The sequence below is a fragment of the Schizophyllum commune genome (assembly GCF_000143185.2).
Source record: "Schizophyllum commune H4-8 unplaced genomic scaffold SCHCOscaffold_7, whole genome shotgun sequence".
In the NCBI taxonomy this organism is placed as follows: domain Eukaryota; kingdom Fungi; phylum Basidiomycota; class Agaricomycetes; order Agaricales; family Schizophyllaceae; genus Schizophyllum; species Schizophyllum commune.
The window spans coordinates 1476441-1494351 of NW_026089544.1; the positions used below are offsets into that span (position 1 = coordinate 1476441).

The 17911-nt window shown below is 58.2% G+C and overlaps 8 protein-coding genes and 1 non-coding gene across 9 annotated transcripts; 3 read left to right on the top strand and 6 right to left on the bottom strand.

Moving 5' to 3' along the window:
* Positions 1–683: 683 nt before the first annotated feature.
* SCHCODRAFT_01038650 (uncharacterized protein) lies at positions 684–1063 on the bottom strand (the record flags this gene model as incomplete). Its single annotated transcript, XM_003030881.1, has 1 exon — positions 684–1063. A coding segment is annotated over one exon (233 nt), but the record flags the coding sequence as incomplete, so codon positions are not given.
* On the bottom strand, positions 934–4340 carry SCHCODRAFT_02321207 (uncharacterized protein). The gene is made up of 5 exons (XM_050342370.1): positions 3748–4340; positions 2951–3696; positions 1490–2896; positions 1393–1431; positions 934–1339 (listed from the first exon to the last, which is right to left on the bottom strand). Exons 1-5 carry the CDS (start codon positions 4049–4051, stop codon positions 1133–1135), a joined length of 2703 nt encoding a protein of 900 aa, XP_050199674.1. The 5' UTR covers positions 4052–4340; the 3' UTR covers positions 934–1132.
* Positions 4341–4757: 417 nt separating this feature from the next.
* Positions 4758–5202, bottom strand: SCHCODRAFT_02629262 (uncharacterized protein; the record flags this gene model as incomplete). The annotated part of the gene is made up of 3 exons (XM_050345522.1): positions 4758–4970; positions 5075–5076; positions 5181–5202. A coding segment is annotated over one exon (213 nt), but the record flags the coding sequence as incomplete, so codon positions are not given.
* On the top strand, positions 4998–5478 carry SCHCODRAFT_02629263 (uncharacterized protein). The gene is made up of 2 exons (XM_050345523.1): positions 4998–5105; positions 5158–5478. The coding sequence occupies exon 2, from the start codon at positions 5219–5221 to the stop codon at positions 5429–5431; it is 213 nt and encodes a 70-aa protein (XP_050199676.1). The 5' UTR covers positions 4998–5105; positions 5158–5218; the 3' UTR covers positions 5432–5478.
* Positions 5479–7895: 2417 nt separating this feature from the next.
* Positions 7896–8397, bottom strand: SCHCODRAFT_02629267 (uncharacterized protein). The gene is given in 3 exon segments (XM_050345524.1): positions 7896–8216; positions 8269–8310; positions 8329–8397. The coding sequence occupies 1 exon segment, from the start codon at positions 8153–8155 to the stop codon at positions 7943–7945; it is 213 nt and encodes a 70-aa protein (XP_050199677.1). The 5' UTR covers positions 8156–8216; positions 8269–8310; positions 8329–8397; the 3' UTR covers positions 7896–7942.
* SCHCODRAFT_02749501 (uncharacterized protein) lies at positions 7948–9666 on the top strand. Its single transcript, XM_003031275.2, has 2 exons — positions 7948–8378; positions 8828–9666. Exons 1-2 carry the CDS (start codon positions 8240–8242, stop codon positions 9442–9444), a joined length of 756 nt encoding a protein of 251 aa, XP_003031321.1. The 5' UTR covers positions 7948–8239; the 3' UTR covers positions 9445–9666.
* Positions 9667–10023: 357 nt separating this feature from the next.
* SCHCODRAFT_t135 lies at positions 10024–10107 on the bottom strand. Its single transcript has one exon. It is a non-coding gene; the product is annotated as a tRNA-Asp (tRNA).
* On the bottom strand, positions 10078–10284 carry SCHCODRAFT_02629269 (uncharacterized protein; the record flags this gene model as incomplete). Its single annotated transcript, XM_050345525.1, has 1 exon — positions 10078–10284. A coding segment is annotated over one exon (187 nt), but the record flags the coding sequence as incomplete, so codon positions are not given.
* A 1417-nt stretch (positions 10285–11701) lies between these two features.
* Positions 11702–17781, top strand: Fst3 (regulator of mushroom development). The gene is made up of 20 exons (XM_050345526.1): positions 11702–12002; positions 12064–12949; positions 13207–13240; positions 13309–13409; positions 14275–14341; positions 14501–14784; positions 14836–15031; positions 15087–15117; positions 15168–15279; positions 15334–15352; positions 15410–15488; positions 15543–15918; positions 15975–16026; positions 16077–16178; positions 16229–16328; positions 16379–16415; positions 16466–16571; positions 16626–16751; positions 16803–17359; positions 17411–17781. Exons 1-20 carry the CDS (start codon positions 11954–11956, stop codon positions 17580–17582), a joined length of 3486 nt encoding a protein of 1161 aa, XP_050199679.1. The 5' UTR covers positions 11702–11953; the 3' UTR covers positions 17583–17781.
* The last annotated feature ends 130 nt before the right edge of the window (positions 17782–17911 follow it).

Here is a 17911-nt window from a genome sequence, read left to right on the forward strand (position 1 = left end):
CACGCTCACGCACGGTCACGCGATCATCACGTTCTTCGCCGTCTGTTGCATCGCCTTCCCTTCATCCCATCTTTTTCCTCTGTTGCCTACCTCTTCTTCCATTTTAAAGGCGTCTCCTCCATCACTCTTCTATTTCTTATACTTGTGTACTCACTAGCGCTTGCATCTTCCATTCGTCCTTCCTTCCTTCCTCTTTCTTTCGAGTTTCTTATTCCTCCCCATCATTCTCTCAATCCCTCCTTCCCGCCTCTGCTGTCTAGCCTGGAAAGAACATGCTTCCGACAGTGAATTGAGACTGGGTGCTTCTAACAGTGAAGGATAATTGCGCTCAGTTGGGAAGCAATGAGCGCGCTTTGAGCCTTTGACAGGGAGCATCTTTGTGCTTGATAGTCAGTGAAGTTGGTGAAGGAAACTAAGAGGCGCACGATGCTGAAACACGCGAAAGGAAGGCGAAACTCCTGAACTAGGTGCAGCTAGAAGGGGGAGATGAAGGCACTAAGGAGGAATGGTCCACGATTCTGGGGTTAAGCGACTGTGGGGCGCACTGATTATACTGACGCAGAGCCAGATATTGTCCACGTCTCGCCTCTCCCGGGCGAGCTTTGAATCAGACAGCTGCATTCCCGGACTCGCAGAGGATAGATCAAATTTCGTAGCTGTGAAGTCGAAGACTCGATACGTCTGACGAGCAGAAATGCCATTGCAGATGTAGTAGATAGTATGTGTACGTAGCATGGTAGGGTTCGAACGACAGGAAATGTAGTATGTGCTCGGTGCGCATGAGTAGGCTGTCAACTAACGAAGCTCAACTAGGTATCTCCAAACAGTAATCAAAGCCTCCAAGGCGGACGAATCAATGGCTTGGAATTTGTGATGGTTCTTGACCGCGTCAGACCGGGTCGGTTTGTAACATCCCCCAGAGGCAGACGGGCAGCGCCAACGCCAAGAGGTGTAACTGCAGCTGGCTGAGGAGCAACGTGCATCACTGGCTCAGGGACCTCCAGTTTGTCGGGCACGATGCGCTCAGTCTGGAGGTCGTCCTGCGCTTCCGTCGCAGCCATCTGATCGACCGGAGCTGTGGTCTCCTGAGCGCCATTCTGGCCAACTGCGACTGCCTGCTGAGGGTCCCCATTCATCGGTCCGACGGCCTCATCACCAGCGGGTACGACAGGTTGAGGCTGCGCGCTGGCTGCGTCGTCCATTGCGAAAACAGCATCAGTCGGATTGCCGGCATCGTCGGCAACAGCACCTCCAAGATCGCCGTCGAGGTGGACTTGCGGGTCCTGAGCTGCAGCTCCTTCGACACCGGCTTCACGGCCTCGTTCAGCGCGTTGACGACCTGCAGCAGGTGAAGTTAGAAAGCGCAGCTTCAATGGTAAGCGATATCCATACCTTTCCTACTCCTGAACCGTGCAATCGCCCCGAACACTCCTTGTATGTACCTCAGATGCGCGGGCGTCCGGATTACGATATTTTGGATCGCTCTTACAAGCTGTAGTTCCTCCTCGGAGTTGGCAGGTGTGATGACCGGCTCCTCTGGATGACGAGGTCCACCTACACGGTGCTGCGCCCGAGGAACTTCATCCGCAGGGTGTCTCCTTGGATGGTCATTGCCCTGCGCGTGGTCGCCTACTGGCGCGGCAGTCGCATGCCTCTGCAACAGCCTCAGCGGCCTCGGCGCCCACCTCATCAGCCCGGCTCCCTCCCCGCCTGTGTGGTTCCCCATCGGCGCGTCCTCGTCCTGCTGCATAGGCACATGCTCTATCGGCGCCTGCAACGGCGCAGCCTCTGCCTGGTCGCCGACGTTCTCCTTGTCGTTGGCGTCTTCCTCGCCGTTCGCATCTTCCTCGTCATCAGTGTCTGCTCTGGCTTCGGCGCCTTCCTCGTCATCGGCGTCTGCCTCAGCATAGGCATCTTCCTCGTCATCGGTGTCCTCCGCCGGCCCAGCCTCCAACGAGATCACGCGCAGCTTAACCAGCGCGAGCCTCCGCGAAGCGAACAAGACAAAGACATCCGACGCTGACATATATGCAGAGCTCAGCGACGGCACAACATGCTCATGTAGCGCAGATTCGACCAGGAGCGCACGTCGCACTAGCGGTTGAACTCCAAGGCGCGGTCTGTCCATCGCCAGCGGGACGCTGTGCTCTCGCATGGAGAGCCCGCGCTGCCCAGACTGAAGTCCGCGGAGGTCGACGAGTAGCCAGCACTGAGCGGGGCGCGAGTCGCGTAGCTCAATGAAGAGCATGCGGAAGACGACGGCAACATCGCGGGACCCTCGCTGCGCAGCGACAAAGACACGGCAGATCATGACAAGCAGTTCGAACAGGAAACGACGCCGGTCGAACGCCTGGTGATCCCACGCCCCAATAAGTGCGCGCCACCGACGGGCGATCCCCTTCTCGTCCGAGGACGCGTACTCGAAGTAGACCATACCGGGTTTGTCGTTGTGCTCCGAAGGCGGACTACCGACCAGGAGAGGCCTCGCGACGTTAAGTGCATCCTGCCCGTCAGGCAGAACACCCTCCTCGTTCGCCGGCACGTTCTCCTCGTCCGCTAGTAGGTTCTCCTCGTCCGCTAGTAGGTTCTCCTCGTCCGCTAGTAGGTTCTCGCAGGTGACGATGCGCGGTAAGGTCGCGAGCCGCCGTGGGCGTGCAATCATTTGCATCATCGTAGGCGCCACAAGCTGTTCTTCGTTGTGCACGAACACGGACGCGTCAGGGGGGAGGCTGAGTGTCACCTCCCAAGTCCTCTGGAGCGCAGGAGCTTCAACCGAAAGCATGGGCGCATCATCTACAGTCGATGACACGCGCATGTCAACCTGGCCCGGCAGCGCCACGTCCTTCGGCACGTCTGGAATCGCGACATGATCCTGTGCGGGTGCATACTCGTCGACCTGGCGAACGCCAATGAGACTCTCTACATCGAGCGCTTGTACGAATCAGCCCACCTTGTTGCCCGATTGCACCGTGTCATTGAGTGCGCGCTGCTCGTCGGGCCCATGCGCAGGCGGACCGTCCTCCGAGGGGGCGACATGAGCAAGCTCTACTGCGCCAGCGGGAGGGGCGGATGAGACAGACAGGTCCTCGCCGCCCGAGCGGTCAATCTCCTCGTCATGGTAGACCAGCTGCTCGGCTCTCCCATTCTTCCCCAGAAGGGTCTTCACGTCCGGCGGCACGGCGGAGAACATGGCCACCTTCTCGTGGCGAGGTGATGCGCCGTAAGTGGGTGGGAAAGACGCTTTCGTGTCCTTAAGCTCCTCTGGGGTGTTCGCGAGCGGTACAATGCAATCCTTGTCGGCAACAGCGGTGGTGCTAAGAGAACGCGACACCGCGGAGGTAGGAGCGTCCGGGCTGGCGCTGGAGATTGGAGGATCCGATGCCTCCTTCATGACCGCCTGTGCGATGCGCTGGAAGTAGGAGTGTAGGATTCTGCGTGCGAGGACGATTGAAGTGCATACGAACACGAAGCCGAGAATGAAGAGGGCAAGAACGAAGGGATTGATATAGTCGGAAGTGTGAAAGTCGGGGACGGTTTTGTTGGTGGGTAGAGTGTACGATTGAGTCTTGAGATCAGGGAAAGGAGCGGGGAGTAGGATCGACACGTCTGGGATGAAGTCGCTGTTCCCCGCCGCGTCGCAAGTAGGCAGGCGTAATGTGCGCGGGGGAGTGTCCTGCGCGTTGGCTGTGCACATTTCTGGAGATGCTATCAGATATGAGGCCTCTCCGAAGCCGAGTCAGCGCTTACCATCGAGGTTGATAGGTTGCATAGACACAATTGTCCTAATCCCCGCCTTGTCTGATCTCTCGCCAGCGTCCTCGTCGAGGTTGATGTCGGTTGCCAGCTCCTCAAGGAGAGGGACGACGAGTTCTGTAGGTGCACGCTGAGCGTTGTCGCCGGCTGGTTCGATGCCGTTGTACAGGAGCGCTCCAATGGCTGCACAAGTTCCAACGAGGGCGTTGCGGATGGTGCTCTCTGAGGCGAATAAGCTCGCGCCGTTCTGAAGCGCGAACTGGCCATTGCTGAGCACGAGCCAGACGAGGTCGTGCATGATCGTTGGGGACGAGGGCTCAACTTCAAGCCAGCGATGCGCCGCGAGAGAGCGTCGGGGTCATGTCATTTTTGCTCCCGCGCGGATGTCAGTGTCACGAAGGGCAGAGGAGGCGTAGGCAAGTCGTGAGCAGCGTCCACGGTTGAAGCATGCCTTGGCGAGATTTTTGGAGTCGAATGCAAAGGGCAGGGTTAGGGATTCAACGACCAGCGCAATCTAGTCATCGTGCACGCCTTGCTGCATTGCAAGCAAATCGCAGGATAAGGTTGGGATGAGGGCATGTGATCGCCACTTTACTTCCACGGCGCCGTTCGGCAGTTCCCGGTTCAGAAGTTCAATTGCCCTCCTTGCGATTCCGAGCAGCGCATTGCGTCTGGATATGCGTGAAGTACATATCTCGTATGCAGAATTTCGCAGCGCGCTGGAATACCTACTCAGGCGGGGCAAGTACGCGTCAAGGATTGAAACCCTCACAGCTTAGCCGTGTTTTGAATAAGGGCCTGTAATGTCGCTGAGCTATGCCTAGCATCTTGCCCGACTGATCTGCGCGCCCGCTCCAGATACTGACATTAACATTTTGCCTGAGATTAACTCACTGCCATCTTCTTCCAGTCAGCAACGCATGTACAGAGGGCGAAGCCGGAGTTCCTTACGCGCGCTTTCCCAGTCACATCCAGCGACAATCGGGGGTACATAAAAAGTAGGGCTACACGAACGGAGAGGGTATGCGCATAATGACAGGGCCGCGATTCGAACGCGCAAGGGCTCCCGACTGAGCCACCGTGCCGGTAGGGGAAAGGGAGAGGGCCGAGGGGTGCGTCGAAGTCGGGCGCGTCGAGGTCGAGGGCGGGTCCGCAAGGTGTCCGCGCGAGCAGGGTGACTCCACAGCGCAGTGCTCATCCCGGCTGACCAACACACCCTAGGATATGCGGACCGGGGAGGACAGATCGCTGTGGTCCTGAACCCGGACGACGCTTGCGGACGGGGCCAAAGTCGAGGTCGAAGTCGCCGTCGAGGTCGTTGTTGCCGTCGAGTCCACGAGGCGTCCGCGCGAGCAGGATGACTCCACAGCGCAGTGCTCATCCCGGCTGACCAACACACCCTAGGATATGCGGACCGAGGAGGACAGATCGCTGTGGTCCTGAACCCGGACGACGCTCGCGGACTATGTCGGTGTCGAAGTCGATGTCGCAGTCGCAGGCCGCCGGGGCCGTCGTCCAGCAAGCGAGACCGAGCGGAGCAGGTGATTCACCAACGCCAGCGCTTTCCCCGGCTGATCAGTCACCGTTAGGTGCGGACCAGGGCGCCTCTGGCAACAGTGGGCCTGAACCCCGGATGTCGCTCGCTGGAATGCCGAGGTCAAAGGCCGTCGTCCGCTGAAGAGGTATGTCAGTGCAAATCAAGTCAAGCGCCGGATGCAAGCACTCACCTGGGAGGGAAGGGAAGGGAAGGAGGAGAAGAGGATGGGGAATGGGAGACTGGGGCGCCCGTATATATACTACTGTGCGGTGGCTGTATCGACTTTCCGCAAGAGCTGTGCAGAAGTATACTAAACAAACGCGCTAAACAAACACAAACAGTTGCGCACCTCCGTCGACGGCCAGCTCGCCAGCCATCTTCGCCTGCAGTGGCCTCTCAACCGATCTCTATGCTTGTGGACGTCGCGTAGCATAGTAGAGCGCGTAGGTAGAGTGATCGATGGGTGCGAGATCGTGATCGAGTTGTTGAGAAGGAGGGGGCAGGACCGACGCCGACGACCAAGAGCGTTCGGGACAAGCGCTCAGCCCGGCGTCCTTCCCCACCTGACGATCGACCCCGCCGCGTGGAGTGCCACGTTGCGCGCGTGCGCCGAGGACGAGGGCGGCGGGCCGCGCATGGGCCGCGACGGCGGGCGCGTCGGCAAATGCCGAGCGCTGCGGCCATATTGCACAAACACGCGCAACTTCTGCCTTTGCTCCCGCGGCGACACTCCCTCGCTCGCTCTATAACGACTGCACTCGAGCGGCGCATTTGGCAAACTTCCGTGTCCGTCCAGCCTCCCAGCATGAGTGGAGCCCACTCAAAGGATAGTAAGGTAGATGGGCCCGTACATCGCACACGAGTAGATTTCTAGAGCGTTGGACAGGGTTGCAAGGACTGTTAGCAGTATGCAGGAGCATGAGGTATCTCGCGCGCGTAGTCGGGGACCGCTACAGACTCAGAGGCAGTAACGTCGAGCCTCGCTTGACGAATCTGGTCGGGTGTGCCAAGCGTCGAACTGTCGAAGGGGCAGGAAGACTGTGAAGGAGTTGGTCATCACAATCGACTATCGACGTGAGCGTCTCGGAGCTAAGATGTGGACGCAAAGGCGCAGAGTTAGGAAAAGGAGGAGGAGTGGGACGAGTTGAGCGAGGGTCAGCGTTGTTTGCAAGTAAAAGGGAGGATAAGGAAGGAGGCAAAGAGGGTCTCTAGTCATGTAGAACTGTGGACTACTCGACAATATAGTTATTCCCGCTCAGCCGCAGCCAATGCTGAGCCCTTCGGATGGGTGAAATCGAAGCGTCAGAAAGCGTTGCAGACGGATCGATAGGCGTCGAATTGACCATGCGAGACGAGCATCGAGTGGCGAGGGTCAAGTTCCTAGGGCGGCACCATTGATACCCCGGAGCGGCAAAGTTGAGGGAGGGTAGCGGCTACCTGAGGCAAATTTGGCGGAGAAGCGCGAAGATTATGACGAAAAACGAGAAGCATTGGACAAGAGGCAATGTATCGTTATGATTGTGCGGGAGAGAGGACACGGGCAGTGGGCGTCAAGACGTCGAGCGTGCGGTCGAGTCAGAGGGCGTCGAAACTGTTCTTGACACGAGTCGAAGCTGGCCCTCGCGTGAGGTACTCGCTGACAATGACGACTTCTCCCTCGCCGCCCTGAGCGCCCTCCTCCTCCTCACCATCTCTCCATCGTTAGTCCCAATCAATGCACCCGCGTGTCGGTCTTCGTGTCGATGATCTCCTTCGAAGTCGTCTGGTCGTTCAGGTCGGTAGTAGAGAAAGGAATGAGAGCGGTCCTGACAGAGTCGAGTTTTCTCACAGGCTCATAGGCGTAGCAATATTGGTAGCAAGCACGGTAAAATTGGTTTTGATGAAGGCATTCTTGAGGGCACGGTCCGTTCGCATCAGCGGCCTGACTCAGATATGTATATGAAGGCCTTTTTAGAGGTAGGGTCTTCGCAAGGACCGGTATCGACACCTTGCCCGTGGCGGAGTGACGACGAGCCATTCTAACGAGCGATGCTGCGGTGAGCGAGCGAGGCAGCGTCGCCGCGGGAGCAAAGGCAGAAGTTGCGCGTGTTTGTGCAATATGGCCGCAGCGCTCGGCATTTGCCGACGCGTCCGCCGTCGCGGCCCATGCGCGGCCCGCCCCCCTCATCCTCGGCGCCGGGCGCACACGCGCAACGTGGCATCCCACGCGGCGGGGTCGATCGTCAGGCGGGGAAGAACGCGGGGCAGAGCGCTTGTCCCGAACGCTGCTGGTCGTCGGCGTCGGTGCTGCCCCCTTCGTCTCAACAACTTGATTCCGATCTCGCACTCATCAATCACTCTACCGACGCGCTCTACCATGCTACGCGACGTCCACAAGCAGAGGGAACGGTTGAGAGCGCCGCAGCTGGCGGGGGAACATGACGGGCGAGCTGGACGTCGCGAAGGTGCGCCACTGTTTGTTTCTGTTTAGCGCGTTTGTTTAGTGTACTTCTGCACAGCTCTTGCGGAAAGTCGATACAGCCACCGCACAGTAGTATATATACGGGCGCCCCAGTCTCCCATTCCCCATCCTCTTCTCCTCCTTCCCTTCCCTTCCCTCCCAGGTGAGTGCTTGCATCCGGCGCTTGACTTGATTTGCACTGACATACCTCTTCAGCGGACGACGGCCTTTGACCTCGGCATTCCAGCGAGCGACATCCGGGGTTCAGGCCCACTGTTGCCAGAGGCGCCCTGGTCCGCACCTAACGGTGACTGATCAGCTGGGGAAAGCGCTGGCGTTGGTGAATCACCTGCTCCGCTCGGTCTCGCTTGCTGGACGACGGCCCCGGCGGCCTGCGACGTCGACATCGACTCCGACACCGACATAGTCCGCGAGCGTCGTCCGGGTTCAGGACCACAGCGATCTGTCCTCCCCGGTCCGCATATCCTAGGGTGTGTTGGTCAGCCGGGATGAGCACTGCGCTGTGGAGTCAACCTGCTCGCGCGGACGCCTCGTGGACTCGACGGCAACAACGACCGCGCGACTTCGACTTCGACTTCGACTTCGACTTCGACTTCGACTTCGGCGCCGTCCGCAAGCGTCGTCCGGGTTCAGGACCACAGCGATAATGTCCTCCCCGGTCCGCATATCCTCGGGTGTGTTGGTCAGCCGGGATGAGCACTGCGCTGTGGAGTCAACCTGCTCGCGCGGACACCTTGCGGACGCGACCTCGACCTCGACGCGCCCGACTTCAACCCTCTTCCTTTTCCCTACCGGCACGGTGGCTCAGCCGGGAGCCCTTGCGCGTTCGAATCGCGGCCTTGTCTTTTGACCTCAGTGTTCATGATCCATATATCTACTTCTCTCGTCTGTCTATGTAGAGGAAGTGGTACTTTGTGCAGATGTAACTACTCGCGTAATCTGAGTACTAGACCGTGAGTGTACAGGAATCATGTTGAGCGCAAGAAAGTGCGGTTCGTGGGGTTGATACAGTGATTTGATCAGAGTGTCGACTGCTTGCATCCTTCCTTCATCTCTTTGGCTGACGTATGTCTTAGGCCATGTCTGTTTGCTCGTGGTCACTTGGGAACTCGAGTACTGCCAGCGTCCGTTCTGGAGGTCGCTCATCCGTCCGGCCATTCCTTCAGAACGCGTCAAGCACATCGAACTAAGAAATGACAATCGACGCGACTCTGATAACTCTCTTACATGCATGCTCAAGCACCTCTTGGACGAGGAGGACACGGAGCACGCGTTTGTGCCGTTCGACAAACGCACTACTCATCAAGAACACGGGCGGCCTCAGCACGCTTCAGATGTACGCGATCGTCGACGAGACGCTCCTGCAATTCAAGGCCGATGGCCGCATCATCCCGAAATTATCCCCGCTCGCGCCTTCTGCGGCGCATTATTCAACACGCTGAACGCCTACGGTCTCTCCCTCTCCCTCCTCAACCTCTGGCACATCGCGATGACCACCCGTCTCTCCGCGGCTGCTTGCATAGCCAACGTCGCCATGTGTCTTGCCCGACCCGTCCAAGTTGCCGGTCTCAAGTGGTACGGGCTGGCACTTCTGGAGTATTACTTCACTCGCCTCACCCACGTCGCTCACCTCTCTCGGTTTGTCATCTCTCCGCCCTGCCGTCTCAGAAACTCGCTCGCGCTGTCCCTGTAAGCGCACCTCGTTCACGATCCTGCTGGCGCCACCGCCTTCCCCCAGCACCAGATTCTCGTGCGCGTCGAGATGCACCTCTTCACCTGAAGCCCCCGCTCTCAGACTGACACAACCCCGCGGTCTGCTTGCCCGGATGGAGCCCACCCAGGGACCGTCTGGTAGCTGTACCTGCGCTTCTAGGTGGGCTAGAGCCTCTGCCTTTCGAAAACGCCGTATGTGTCTGGCTACTCGTCAGACTTTGAGAAGCTCAGCGCCTCACGCGCGGAATACAACCTACCTTTAGACGATGGGTGGGGTTCATGGGCTTCACACTCGCCCTGGGCTTGTGACACGATCCATCCTGCAGTATATCTGTTGCCTCGTACATAGTCTGCCTCTGCGATGCCGTTTCCCTCGTTTCCTTTCCTTGCGATGCCTTCTCTCTCGTTACCCTTCCCTGCGATATTATGATACCTTTATCGGCTTTACATGTACATTCGGCCCATACCTAATTTTCTGTCCTCTATACCATGTACGTAGCATTGTTTAAGTAGCAGGCGATAAGGCTTGTAGAAAAGAGGCGAATGTCGCAAAAAGAACCTCCTCGGCGGGGAGTCGAACCCCGCTCTCCCGCGAACGCACTCGCATGACAGGCGGGTGTACTAGCCGATATACTACCGAGGACTGAAAGGTTGCTCACTGAGAGGGTTTGCGACGGCCCCCTCAGGAGCATCGATGAGCGCATGTTGAGGGATACGCGAGAAATACACAATCACCTCAAAAAAAGCTCCGGCGCTCAGAAGAATCGCCACAGGTGCAGCATCGTAGGATGCATCCACGACGGACGGGCTCTCAGGCATGAGAGTTTGGGAAGCGCCATCGGAAGTCTGAGCGGGACGAGTAGTGCATCGTGATGGTGTTCTTCCAATACATCCAGAGTTCGAGAGTGGGCGCAAGTGATGAAAAACAAGGTTGTAACGGGGAGAACAGTGGCTATAACAAGATCGAAATGGGGAGAACAGTAGAAAGAACAGTGGAAGGCGGTGGGGAAATAGGACACGATGAGATAGATGAAGGTAACCAATAGGATTAGCAGCGAGGTGGGCCGGTGAGAATTGTGAGGGGCGGCTAGAAGCGTGGCCAGCCCATGCGAAGAGGGGAGGCCAGTTCATGTGGAAGATAGACGTAAGTGATTTATGAGGGCATACGTGATACAAAAGCACGCCCGTTGACCTTCGTGCGCCATAGAGCATACGTATCTCGATAGCATCGGGTCTATAGATACATCGGATTTGACTGAATGGGGCGGAGGTCCCAGTACCGCGGGATTGATAGGGAGAGCGCCGAGAAGTACCAGAAAGTAACAGGGAAGTACGAGCACCCCCGGTGGAAGCAAACTTGCTTACTTATTTGGATTCAAACAGCGCTCAGCCTGCTCCCGAGGGACAGAGAGACCTAGGGGAGACGCGAGCGTGAATAGAGAGGGCATAAGTGTGGCATACCATTACTCATAGCAGGCCGGGGACGTTGACAGAACCAAGTGCCTCCGCGGAGGTTCAGCGCACATAGTTGACCCCGCGAAGACCACGGGGCACGAGGGATTACATAGATCGATCGACACGAGAGGCCCTTCCTGCTGCAAGGGGACGCTGAGGGAGGCCAGTAGCTGATGGGCTGGTGCACCGCGTGGGAGCGCAAATCGGTGCTAGACGCGTATTGGCGTCCTCTGGCCGTGTAGGTGTGTGGCGAGCAAGTACGTCCGTGCGGCTTGCCGTTCTCATGTTGACTGATGCCGGTAAGTGGGGTATGGTGGCTGTTCGGGAGGCGGAGGACCCAAGTCGAAACCACGAAGACTTCGGAGTCGCTGCGGCTATGTCATTGACGAGAGGCGCGCCCGCTAGGTGATGTCGCCGGCGAAGTGAGGCGCTAGACAGTGGGTCGTCGACGGCCAGAGACGCATGGAGGAGTTGGGGAGAAGGGGTTAGTATGAAGAGCTTCGCGGTGACCCGGCTCCTGAGTCCTGATCAGCCTCGCGCTCGATAGAGCCCAGTGATGGCAATGGAATCAGGCTCAAGCTTCGAGGTTAACGAGGAAGTCGACTGTCGGTATGCAGACCTCCGGACTGGGGATACGACCGCACCACCGCGCCCGCCGTCGGCGCCGTAAAGGGTGATAAAAGTCAGAGAAAGAAAAACCCGAATTAGGTGTGCGCAAAAGTCCGAATTGGGCAAGCGCGGGTTCCTTTTGATCAGCGCGTTATAATACCAGGGGCAGGTCTTCCTCCGCGTCCACTGCTCTCATCGACGTCCAGGATCCCCTGCTGCTCCTCCTCCGCCCCCGCCCTTGGCAGATATCAGGAAATCCTACGGCGACAGATCTACACAGGATCTACCCGCAAGGTCCACCTCCGGCGCCTCGAAACAGCCGGCTGCACATGCGACTTTGGCTTTGATTGCTGTACTAGGTGTTACGCGCGAGCCTTGACGATTGCGACAGCCCCTTCTCCTGCTCTTGCCCGAGGACTTTCGCGATGCAGCGAAGCGGGGGACCAGACAGCCACAGCGGCGCAGGCCACGGAGGTGCGCACCCGTACCTTTTGCTTCCGAACTAGCCAACTCATCCCCGCTGATGGCGCGACAGGCAGCGCTGACCGGAATTTGCCTTCTCCGCATGCCAACGCATGGCTCTTCTCGGCCCAGGATCCTGCCCCCTTATCTTCTGCCTCTTCGTCAAAGACTGCCACGGACTCTGCTTCCTCCCATCTCTTGTCAGCATCTCCCATGATCGGTCCCGGACCCTCCTACTACGACCCGGAGAGCGCGAGCGCCCAGCAGCATGCCCAAGCGCAAAATTACCAGCAGTGGATCGACAACTATGGCCGTCAGCGCGAGGACATCCACCATCTTCAGCAGCAACAACATAGACACCATCACCAGCAGCGACAGCAGCAGCAGCAACCGTCGCCGCGCGAACTCGCTTACCAACAGCACACATACGGCGTCCCAGGCTACGGCGTTGACGCACCTCCGGGTGGCACGGGGTCGCTCGCTCATTACCCATCCGCGGCCTACGGCCAGCAGCCCCTTCCCTCCCACCAACAACACCCTCGTCAACAGCAAGCCCAGCCCACCGACATGTTCTCATACTTCCCCTCCGATGTGGCGCAGACGTATCCCGGCCAGTTCTCTCCTCAAGACTACCCTCCGATGAGCGCCAGCGCCAGCGTCAGCGCGTCTGTCGTCCCCAGCCCTACTCAATGGGCCGACGCCGACGCGTTCCGCGGACCGCCCGTGGGCCGCTCTGTCTCCGCTAGCCACGCTACGGGCGCAAGCAGTGCTCCCCCGGCCCCCACGCATGCGAACAAGCGCAAGCGTGCGCGCAAGACGCCTGAGCGCGCTGGGAACTCCGCAGACAGCGACAGCGACAGCGACGACGATGGCGGAGGGCGCCCCGCGTTCACGGGCGGGATCAGCGTCGGGATGGGCGGGCTCGGGGTAAAGGGGCAGAAGCAGAATTCAAGCCGCCTGTGAGTGCCAGGCCTCCTCCTTTTATGTCGCCGCCGCTCACAACGTGTCTCCTCGTTTGTTTCTCCGTCTTCTCCTTTTCTATACGGCCCCTTCGCTCGCGGTGGCTTCTGGATCATCGATATCGTGTTATCGACCGCCGGCGCGCGCCATTCCGGTGATGCGACTCCCCTGCACGGGTACCGGTCATGAACCCTCCGGCTCCCTTTGTCACCTTGCAACCCACGCCTGCTGCGCCTGCATGGTGGCGTGCCTTCAGCCCTGGCGCGTGTACCCACTGCAAGAAGCTCAAGGTGAGTGGGCAAATCCTCAGGCGCTTTGCATTCGCGGGGAACATCTCGAGACCGACTTTGACTTGCAGATGAAGTGCGAGTTCAAGAAGAATGAGAACACGTGCAAGCGTTGCCAGTCAGGCGGACACGTCTGCATCGTCGAAGGCCGCAAGCCACGGACTGCCCCGAAGTGAGTGAAATCCAACGTTGTCGCGTTTCTTCCTTACCTCTCCTTTCCCCGCACGCCACCCCCGCTTCGTGACGGTTGAAAGCGGGTCACGCACTCTCCACGTGCAAGTTCAACTTCTCACGCTTTGTTCGTTCTCCCACGCCCCTAATCCGCGCCTTCTCCCGCTGTGCCTGCTCCCTGCTCTTATATCTTCCCTCCCGGGCGACATCTCGGTAACGCCGAGAACCTGTGCGCTCTCTTGACTCCGGAATGCGATGCTTGGGGCGCACCGGCGGTTCTCTGAAGCCGTAAGGCTGTGTCGTTGTCCTACCCACACATGCCTGCTGTGTCGCACGTAGCCCCGTTTCGTACGCTCTAGCGTCGGGGTTATCCAATTTGGGCATCGGCCTCTTGCTGACGTCGAAGCGGAACACGGTTTCCCCTGGCAGGATGCAGTCGGGTGATCGTCGCAGCAGTCGGGCATCGCGGATACGCAGTATTGCTGTAGGGGGACCGTGGGCGTGGTGATGTGTACAGTGCGCTCGGACTTGCAGAGTGCCGGGCGAAGGTGGCGGACATTCGCCTCGGCGCGCGAGGAATCGTTGGGGAGCATAGCTATTGCCTCGCGCAGGGCCACCCGCAAGGCTGACAGCTGCGGTTTTGCTCATCCCAACCCCGTTCATCGGTGTCGCAAGGCAACCGAGGTGTGGGGGTTCGCGGCGCTTATAGGCTGGGATGGCTTGGATCGCTGTGTACGGCTTGTTTCCTCCCGGATTCAGGTCGTTATCGAGCGACCTCGTCACATCTATCACCCGCTCTCCGTTTCTCTACCCCTTCCAGACTCTGTGATGTGCTCGGAGGACGAATGCTCACCTTCCTGTTCCAGCAAACGCGAGTACCTGCTTGCGCAAATTCGACAGAAGGATGCGATTATCGAGTCGCTGCTGAAGCAGGTGAGTCCCTCATTCGCGATCGTTCATTGCGTTCCATCCCATCCTTCGCCCTCCCCGTTTCCTAGTACACCTGTCAAAGCATCATGCATTGCTGGTCCATCCCATGACCCCCCACTTCACACCACATACCCATGGACATGACGTTGACCGTATCCACAGCTTCACAACCCTTACATCGCCACGCCGCTATCGATTGCTTCCTACCGCATGGCAACATCGCCTTCAGACAGCAACAACAAGAACATACTCGCTTGGCTCGACCGCCTCCAGGCGAGTGTGCAATCGAGTGGGACGACCATCAAGGAGGTCAGCGAGGCTAACAAGGGTCGGGAGATGAGTGTGCAGAGTGCAGGCGAGAAAGCTCCTGGGGCCTTCACTCTCGACGTCCGCGCCATTGTGCGCGATGAAGGAGACGAGTCGGATGAGGACTACAGTGGAGAGAAGTACGCGTCGTTTCGCTTGATTTGTGCACCCAAGCCTGATCACTCGCTCAGGGGCACGGAGAGTGACGATGACGACGAGGATGGCTCGTCGGACAAGTTGCGGAACCTACCGGATATGCATGTACCGCTCGGCCTCATTGCGAACCTGAGCTTGAGCAACAAGCCAAAGAGTGGCAAGGCCGGGAAGAAGAATGCGACGGAGGAGACGACTACTTTGGATGAAGACGACCTCGACGATGACAATGTGGTACGTACGCCGTATGCTTGTGCCACAAATGTGTCTGACGATTTCTATCAATCAGGGCGTGGCGAATGAGACGTACTTCATGCCAGGTGTGTTAGTTTTGTGTGTTTACCGTGCGCTCATCTGACATCCATTACAGGGCCTGCGACTGATTTGGGCAAGCGCGCGATGCTCATTGAGCAGCATAGCCCTCCGGAGATTCTTGTTCACGGTCTCGTTGCCCCAGAGGATGTGGACAAGCTGTTTGACATGTACGTTCTTAACCCCGCTGCTGCGATGAAGCAATGGCTTACGCGATGTTATAGCTTCTACAACAAACTTAACGTGCGGATTTACGAGTCTTCCATTTTGTGGCAACGGTGCTGATAATTCACCGTCTAGCCGTTCATATCCCTGCTGGACCCCGTTCTCCACACGCCCGCCTTGACGTTCGCGCGCTGCCCTTTCTTGTTCACCGTCAGTGAGTGCCCCGTCATCTTCGACTCCACGATCGCAGTGCTAACCTGTGGCCCAGTCTGCGCCATCTCTTCCCGCTACTACACCGAGAAGTCCGAGATCTACCCCATCGCCATGCATTTCGCCAAGCACTCCGCCGCGACCGCGCTCATCGACGGCTGGAAGTCCGTCGAGCTCTGCCAGGCGTACATCTTGATGAGCATCTACGCTGTTCCTGCACGTCGGTGGGAGGAGGACCGCTCGTGGCTGTATACCGGCCTGGCCATTCGCATCGCGACGGACTTGAACTTGCACCAGGTGTCGACGGCGAAGCCGTCGAGCGAGCGGCATGAACGGGAGATTCTGAACCGGACGCGGGTGTGGTTGATCTGCTTCAACTTGGATCGGTCGACGGCGACACAGTTTGGTAAGCCGTCGACGATCAAGGAGGACTAGTGAGTATCTTGAATATTTTCTTGTGTGATTTCCTTCGGTCGCTGATGATGTGTAGCATCGTGCAGCACGCGAAGGACTGGTACAAGAAGTCGAAGTACAACTTGAACGCAAGTCTTACTATGCGCGGGAGGGACATGCGACTTACGCGTTCTTCTAGCACGATGTTCATCTTTGCGCCTACAATGCCTTGCTTCGCATCATCGCCAAGTTTCACGAGGAGGTCTTCTCGGACACGTCGTCGCCCACGGGTCTGAACAAGGTGGGGAGACTTACCCGAAAGTCCGCCATAGCATGCTGACAACAGCATAGCGTCTCGACTTCTGCACGGTTACCCTCAAGCACGACGAGCATCTCACCAAGTATCACGAGGAGTGGGCGAAGATCTTCCGCGAGGAGTCTGACCATTCAGGTACGCGCGGAATTGCTTTCCTTCTGGCGACGCTGACGCCTTCCTTGTAGACCCGAGTTCTGAATTCCGATGCTTGCTGTTGCCTTTGTGAGTAACGCTGTCCTGCAGTCCCACCTCGACGCTGATCGTCGCCTCAGCCTCGTCAACTACTCTCGCTTGGTCATGTTTTCATTTGGATTTCAGCAAGCGTACCACCGGGGCATCAAGCCTGGTGATCATAGCGATCAAGTTTTTTTTACCAAGGTTCGTCTTGCGCATGACCGAAGCTTTTCATCGAACTGACTATCGGTACTCCAGTGTCTCGACTCAGCCAAGGCGGTCATTCAGAACATGGTGGACAAACTGGCTCCCAGCGGTTACATGCGATATGCTCCAGATGGCCACTTCATCTTCGCCTCGTTTGCGTCTGCCTTCTTGCTCAAGGTAATGTATCGACTTTACCGAACATGAGCATATAGCCAATCGTTCATCCAGCTCTTGCGACCCGAGTTCTCCTCCCTGCTCGCCAAGGAGCAGGAGAACGACATCTTCGACTTGATCGGCCGCCTCATCCAGACCCTCAGCTCGCCCGAGATCGCCATCGACGATCGCCATACGCCCAAGCTTTACGCACGTTTCCTCGCCGGCCTTCTCTCCCGCCACCGCCGCGACGGCGCGACCATCGGGCGCCTCCACACGCAGCCCCCGCCTCAGCAGCGCGGCTCCTCCGGTCCTGGAGGCTCCTCTGGTCCAGGCGACATGCCCGGCTCCGGCTCGTCCAGCGGCTTCACGCCGACAGACTCGACCGGCGGCCAGGGCTCGACCGCAGCAAGCTTGTTCTCGCAGTTTACGACGCTCGCCGGCGCAGACAAGACGGTCGGCACCCCCGTCTATCGCCCCGAGGCTGCGTACGGTTTAGGCAACGCGCCGATCCAGTTCAGCAGCGACTTCGAGATGCTTGGGTTGAGCGCAGGCGTGCCGGATGAAGATATGCTGGCGACGATGCAGGCACTGAAGAACCCTGCATGGTGGGAAGGAATGTTAATGCCTGGGTATGTGCTCCTTTCAAAGTATTGCGGCGCAGCGGCTTAGTCGATTTGTAGGTTCTCGTGGCCGGAATCGAGCTCACCTGCTCCGTCGTCGTCCAATGGGCACCCGTCGCCGGGCCACTATATGCAGCAGCCCGCGTCGCCGACGTCGAGCTACCTGAACAATGTTCCCGGGCTTCACGGAGGGTTTAACATGTTCCATGCCGCACAGGTCCCTCTGCATTAATGATCATTGGGATGTCTTCGCGCGGGGTTGAGAGTATCGGTACACCAGATCGTCCTCTGGCTTCGTAACCGCTGTGATCGCATTACTTTACTCTACTGTACATGTGTACTATTTCCCTCGCATTATCGATCTTGTCATGCCCGTTGTATTTGTTTGTATGTAAACGAGTAATGTTCATAGGCAGTTGATTTGTTCACTCTCAGAGGAGCGTGTGATTCCTTCAGCGGTTTGATATCTCCGGGTTGGCATGCTTCTCCTTTCGGTATGATGAATTGCTTTTCCCACAGAGGCAATACGGACCAGTGCCTTTTGGGAGGGGTTCAGCCATG